Below are 7,175 nucleotides of genomic sequence, written 5' to 3'. Positions count from 1 at the left end.
CAGAGACTGAGAGACACAACAGCTCAGTGTGAGCCCAGCCCAGGCCGCCTGCTGTCTTCCCAGATTAATACCACAGTGAAAATCCCTCCACTAATCCAATAGATGGACCACCATTACCTTACCAGCTGAAGCAGAACTCCCTCTTGACAACAAGCCCATCATTGGTGGAGCAACGTGATGAGTCTTTGTTTTGAATCTTGTTTTTTTATTTATTTTTTGCAGGCAAGCTTTGTCCAGCTTTTTTAGCCTACACTTAAAAATTATATCATACACTAATGATATCCTTTACTTAAGTTAAAGTACCAGAAAACTGTGTTAACTTACGCCAGTAAATGCCCTACTTACAAAATATTGCTTTTTAAAGTATTATCAGCAAAATATATCGAAGGTACAAAATACAAATGTGGCTGACATATTGCATATTGTCAATACTTTAATTATTTATGTGTATGCAGCATTTTACTGTTTTAGCTGGTGGAACAAGGCTTAACTACTTTATGTAGTATTTACTATACTGTTTTTACTACAGGTAGTTTAATCCAATGGTTTCCAACCAGGGGGTTGGACTCACTCCAAATGCCTTGAGATCAAATCTGGGAGGTCTTGAGATGATTAATCGAAGGGGACAGAATAACAAACAGTGATCTTCTACAAAAACATTTTTGATCAACTACACAGTGCTTTTGGAGTGTATTGTAAGGAGAGTGTGTTTATTGAATGTTTTGTATTTTATGTAAGACCTTAAAGCTTAAACGTAATTAGTGGCTATGTCTGTAAAAACAAAAGCCAGCAGAGTAAAAAAACAATAAGTAAATAAGTAAATAAGTGGAAGTAGAAAGTAGCCTAAATAGGAAATACTTAAGTAAAGTACAAGTACCCCACAGGGACAGTACTGGAGTAAATGTGCACTAATGCATACTAATCACTCACTCCCTCCATCACCATCTATAAGAAAACATTCTTTCAGTTGTGAGGTTAAGAAAAGCTTTGATGTTGGAGTGTCTGCATGGCTTCCTCCTTGCATCATTTGAATATTTTATGAGATGTGTCATTCAGAGTTATAATTGAACAGTTATATTCTGCAAATGACTGAAGAATCATCAGAAGTACAACATGAACAGGGTCATTTTGAAGAGGGACTTTCATAAAGGCATTGGGTATACTCACAAATACCAAACAAGTGAATTAGAAACTCAGGTTTCTAAATAGAATTTATCTCGGCCTCTAACCAGTCTTGTTGGGGGAGAGAGAGAAAGAGGTTTGATAATGTGTAAAAAAGAAAAACAATACACTTCTAAGAAAATGACTGTAGTTTCATTTGACAACTGTACCACCACTCACTGAACCTTTAGTATGGGCCATGCTAATTCTCACATTCTCAGCCACAGCAATTTCCTGTGTGGGCAGCAGATCAGTGTAGCATGTTTTTTTTCTCATGCTCTAAATGTGGCTGTTTGCAACATACTAGCTCCTTCAAAAATCATAATAATTCCTCTACATGATGGGATGTTGATACATATTTGGTTTGATGGAAGTCACCCAAGTGACACAATAAAAAATGTTTTGCATGCAGTGATTTTATTTTCTATCTGAAGACATTGAGCTAGAAGTCACTGGGTCTATGTGTGTATCTTTTGGATAAATCCCATGTGTGATATATGCGTATTAAACTAGTGACACATTAAGTGTAAAGGTTGTGGCCTCTTAATCCACCAATCATCCACCTCTGGTGTCTGAGCTGCTCTAACGTAAAGAAGAAAAAGCTGGCGAGATTAACACATATGACCTATATTTTCATGCTGACAGTGTGATTTGCTATAAGTGGAACGATGTGTGATGTTGCCAAGTATTTTGAATGAATCCAGTTCATTCATCTTAGTCAGTTCATCGTTGTATTCTGTTTCTAATGTTATACATTTGTGTTATCTGAGCATCAGGGAAACACATGTATGAAGGAGCTTTAAGGGCCATAGAAGTCATCACAGGCTTAAATGACCCAATTAATCACTTTCCCACTGACGTCAGCCTGCTTTGCATGGTTTAAGAGTCACATTAAAATGACCCAATTACTCAGTATGCTCCTGTACTTCCCTGTAGTCAACATTTAACTGCCCTCTGAATGAAAACATGCACTGTGTGTGCCTGACAGTAACTGGGTGTGACATGGCCAATCACTCTCAGGGCAGAGTGAATGAATGCTGCCAGGCAAGATGTGCTCTCCAGCCACAGGTGTGTGCGTGACAACTAACTATATGACTCGAGGGTAAATTTTGTGTTTGTGCTTTATTGTCATGTCTTTAATGTCTTCAAGAAACAATTTGCCTGGCTCAGTGTTGAAAGAGGGATGAGAAATTAAACAGCTAACATCCCTTCAGCATTAAGTTAAATGGGGAATTTGTGGGCGCAAGTGGGTTAACATGCATGTGTACTTTCTTTCTCATTAGGAAACACAAATGGACACAAAACCAGGTTAAAGCGGAGCCTTTAGGATGATTGATAACATGCTTCGTCTTGGACTCATTTGGGCTGACACACCTGAATGAGTCTATAGGTGCTAGTCTTCAAATTCTTAGCCTGACTGTTCCAAATGCTACAAATTATGACTGACATGGGTGTGTTGGCCAGGATAATTGGCTTACTGTAAATTATTAACCATTTCAATGTATTCTTTGTAGATAAATATCTGCAGTAGGGAACTGACTGTTTAGCCAGTGTAAAGACACAGGAGCTTCTTGTAAACAAACCGTTTGCATTTAGCATTTCTCTCTAAAATGCAACATGTATGGCAAGGCACCATGGGCAGGATTCTTCATGTAGAAATACAAAAATGTATAATAGGGGTACAAATCATATACTTAAGTATTACTTAATACCTGACTCGTGCTGATTTAGGCTGTTTACACAGTTACTTCATACATTAACTGATGTGTAACAAAATAAGATGGATTCCTGTTAGAGAAAACATTATTCAGACTCATGTATTTGCTCAGCCTCTCTGAAAGCAGAACAGTACCTCTTCTCATAAAAACAAGCAATTTTTTAAATCAAACTGGTTGTCAGATGCAAATAAATACATAAATGCATAGATAAAGTTAGATAAATAAACGTTTATGTAACTGAGCTCCAGCTTGATCGCATACCCATTAAACTGATGGTCCATTAATTAATCTTTTAATTCACTGTTAACACACCAATCAGAATTACAATGTCAAAAAACAGGAACTAGAGGCATGCCTCACCTGTAACAAAAGACAGCTCAAACATATTCATGAGATCAATTCAAAGATTTATTCTTGTTTTAAATTTTGAAACAGATGATGATCCAGTGTTACATTGCAGCAGAGACAGACAGCGACCCACATAGCAGTAGGTTGCAGTGACCCACTAAGTGACATCAGGCAGGATTAAGTGTGTGTTTGCGTGCATGTGTGCGTGTGTGTGTGTGTGTGTGTGTGTGTGTGTGTGTGTGTGTGTGTGTGTGTGTGGTTGCCCTGCTTCGGGCACTTGTTCATTAAAAATATCATGGCTGTGACTACCAGCGTGTTGCACAGAATGAATCAGTACAAGCAATTCAACATTTGTAGATTTAAGTGAAACTTTTAATAAAAACAAATCAAAGACAGGATAGTTTCATTAAAATAATAAAAAAAAGTCATCTTCCATCACGTTCAGACTCAAGTGATTCATTTTCTTCACACTGTTGTAGTTAAACAGAAAGCGACAGTGAGCGCTGAGTGACGCCTCAGGTCTAGCAAAGGTCCTGTTGGCAGCAGGTTGTGAAAAGGTCCTCAGCGCAAAACTCCTCACAAGTTCGAGACTTAATGTCACCTCCTGAAAAACAATATGCAATGACTGAACCATTCCTTCATCCCTGTAATGTGTAATATGACTTTTTCCCAAATATTCAAAGCAGCAAGAAGGAAATTATATATTTTGTTCATTCTGGTGGCCCCTGTAGAGTAGTAATGTTTCCAATAGTGATACCAGTTATTTCAAGAGGAATCTGACCAAACCAGATCAGGTGGCAGGCGATAAGAATCACTATATAGAAATAGCCTTCTTACTGATAATCTTGTGTGCTTAAAGGTCATGGAGCGGCATAATAATTAAACTGATACTGTTTCCTGACCAGTTAAAAGCTCCTTGTAGTAGGTTTAAACACACAAATTAAAACCTGAAAGTAAGAGAAAACAAAGTGAATCCTGTAGAACAAGTCCTACATACCGCCCATAACAGTCTTGCAGTACTGAGCTGTGTCCGGGCAATCTGTCTCCGTCTTACAGAGGTCGTTGTTGTCACTTTCACAGGTGTAGCACCTGAGTGTGAGCACTGATGACAGGAAAAAATCCGTTAAAATTAAAATGTTCACGTGCTACAATATTACCCAGGAACACTCCACAGGTGTAACACATTTGTGATCCAATCAAATGCTTCCATTTTAGTATGTATAGTATTATAAGTATATTTGTCTTCATTTCAACCTTTGCGTTGGTAAAAAAGAATCCAAAAATCTAATCTAAACCAAAGTTCCCTCACCTTGAGTGCTACACAGCAGCAGCAGCAGGACTGTAAGAAGCAGGACCTTCATGTTGGTGGTTGGTATGAGGACAAACCTCTCGCACTAGCACTTTTATACTGGCACACACCACATACCAAACAAGAGTCGTGAACTTCCTTGTACATGATGTGCCAGTAACTTTATTTTCAGCACTATTGTCTCACAGAACAGACGAAACAAAAAGTGAACAAAGAGTTATTTAATCTGCTTCATGGCTTTTGTTTATGAGCAAGGTGTTGCGTTGCAGGAACACCAGCTAAGGTTGCTTTTAACCCTCTCCTGTGGATTATTAATGAGGCCGTTTTTTAACCATTTCATTTCTTAGATTTGCTGGTCTGTGCTATCTGTATCTATTCATCACAGATTGTATCAAATAATATTACACCATTTTAAAGGCTTTTTAAGAAGGTAGACCTCGTTTAGTGTGCTAGATCCAGCCTGTTTAATTCAGACAGCCTAAAAAGGAAGAATCTCTCTGCATTGTTTAACAAAGAGTCTACAGTGATTATATAAGACTGTAGGCCTACTTACAATAGGCCAGTTTATTTCAGTTCAGATTAGTGTGTTGGCTACTTTTTAGTTTTAGTATCTGTGAGGAACAGACATCCAATCATCACTTTCAAATTCAAACACAATTAGTTTGAAAGGACAATAAGACCGAGGTACAGTAGAGGAGGGGAGCTGAACAGAACTCTGCATAAATTCATTTTAAATTAAGTCTGTTTTCAAACTAAAATCTGCAGTGATGTTTATATTTAAAGGACCGGTATGTCATCTAGCTCGCTCCCTCTGTAGATAAAAACAGCTCATTCTAAGGTAATGAATATCATTATACACTAAAACAATATATACAATACAAAACATACCATCTGGGCCAGTAGTTTCACAGCTATGGATAATTAGCTTTTTATTTCCCCCCATATAATGGCACATTATCAAAGTATGATATGTCCCTAACAATACAAAGCCTAACTTCATAGATAATATCCAGTCAGATCTAGAGTTTACAATAAATATAATAAATTAGTCAATACCATACTCCATTCTCAAATCAAATGTCTTTAACAACTCCATCCATCAAATGTGCCTTTATCTATTAAAAGCAGGAATTATAAAACCTTAACATTACCCACTAAAATAAAATGAGAATAAGATGAAGATGGTGGGTTACAGTTATGGTGTGCAGCACTGAAATAACAATATAAAATGTAAAACTCTTAACTTAATAATAAGTTCATGACCATGTTGTAAAGCTTAACTAGGAAATGTGAACATGTTATATTCAGTTAATTTCATTCAGTGAGGGTCAGATATGGCAAATTACACCATACTCTTATTATCTAAATATTAATATACTCTATGCCCCAAGAGCCCTTCTGGTGATTTGAAGTGAAGCTTTAAACAGCCTGTGAAGACTCCCCGAGCTCTGAAATGAAGTTGCCCTTTAGTGACATCTGTAGGCAACAATGGAGAAATGCAATAGAGTGCATGAGAATGTATTACTCAATTCAACCTGTTTTCAGTGACGCCAGTGATGAGTGAAAAAGTGAGAGAAAACAATTGTTATATGAAGAAACAGGAACATCCATGTGAGACTGTGCGAGGTAGTCTGTTTGTATGTTTTGATCCATTTACAACAAATCACAAATATTTTCCATTCTAAAACATTCTAACTCTATTTCCATTTTTATTTTTACTATATGAATATACCTATACGTTCATTTCTATTCTATATATTGTGTTAGATAATGTATATAAGTACTATTCTTTAACGTTGTGTGAGTGGAACAACTGTAGCGAGCAAATTTCCCCCAGAGATCTGTATTTCTGATTCTGATACTGAGTTTAAGATGTTGTGCTTTTCCTGCCCTATAAGCTGCCTTTGTTTCTATCTTTGCTTTTATTGTTTAAAGTTGTTTGCGAGGGTTGATGAGTCTCCAAGCAGCTGCAGCTGTGAGTCATTTGACTGTGTTGGAAAATGCACTTACAAAATGCGACAACAAATCTCTACAAGAAATAATGTCCTGTTACTCTGGAACATAATGCCAACTGGAAATATTTCTTCAGTAGAAATTTATTCCAATAAAAGCTGCTAACAGTAAGGTCTGTGGAGTAACTGTTAATGTCATTTTACAATGCTCTAAGCAACAAATTACATTCACCTCCACTGGATTTGGGCGACTCACTGACATTGCCATGTCCCACCAAAAGTTACCAAGTCACATTAGCTGAGAGGGCACTGCAGAGCAATACTCTTAATTACACTACAGCCAGAGGTAGTGTCTCTTTCCTACCGTTATCTCACTGATCTGAATTATACTAAAGCTGGGTATAGGTTTAAAAAATAGGTTGAGGAAGGTTACAGTGCTACAGTGCTGGGAAGATAATAGATTAATGTTTACTTGGTGAAATTCCCCCCTCTTCCTTTAACAAAGACCACATTTGACTGTTTGTACAGATAATTTCCAGGAACATTTTTTATTAAACCCACTGATGGCAACTGGTGGCCCTAATACTTGCACTTTATCACGTATTAAGGCCATCAGTGGCTGCACTTGGTGCTGGCACAGTGTCACAGCTGTGAGTTTAGCTCAACACCACTCCATCATCATACTGC

The 7,175-nt window shown here is 37.4% G+C and overlaps 1 protein-coding gene across 1 annotated transcript; it reads right to left on the bottom strand.

Moving 5' to 3' along the window:
• Window positions 1–3,265: 3,265 nt before the first annotated feature.
• ly6d (lymphocyte antigen 6 family member D) lies at window positions 3,266–4,700 on the bottom strand. Its single transcript, XM_051398732.1, has 3 exons — window positions 4,537–4,700; window positions 4,225–4,329; window positions 3,266–3,831 (listed from the first exon to the last, which is right to left on the bottom strand). Exons 1-3 carry the CDS (start codon window positions 4,586–4,588, stop codon window positions 3,749–3,751), a joined length of 240 nt encoding a protein of 79 aa, XP_051254692.1. The 5' UTR covers window positions 4,589–4,700; the 3' UTR covers window positions 3,266–3,748.
• Window positions 4,701–7,175: the final 2,475 nt, after the last annotated feature.

Source organism: Dicentrarchus labrax, unplaced genomic scaffold, assembly GCF_905237075.1.
Source record: "Dicentrarchus labrax unplaced genomic scaffold, dlabrax2021, whole genome shotgun sequence".
Lineage (NCBI taxonomy): Eukaryota > Metazoa > Chordata > Actinopteri > Moronidae > Dicentrarchus > Dicentrarchus labrax.
The sequence above is the reverse complement of the archived record's forward strand: the minus strand, read 5'-3'. Positions and strand labels throughout refer to the sequence as shown.

Excerpts from the sequence above, each read along its gene's own strand:
- ly6d (XM_051398732.1), bottom strand. The coding sequence starts at position 4,588 with ATGAAGGTCCTGCTTCTTACAGTCCTGCTGCTGCTGCTGTGTAGCACT. Across the intron at positions 4,330-4,536 it reads GCTGCTGTGTAGCACTCAAG|TGCTCACACTCAGGTGCTAC; the intron begins GTGAGGGAACTT and ends TCCTGTCATCAG. Across the intron at positions 3,832-4,224 it reads CTGCAAGACTGTTATGGGCG|GAGGTGACATTAAGTCTCGA; the intron begins GTATGTAGGACT and ends ATTGTTTTTCAG.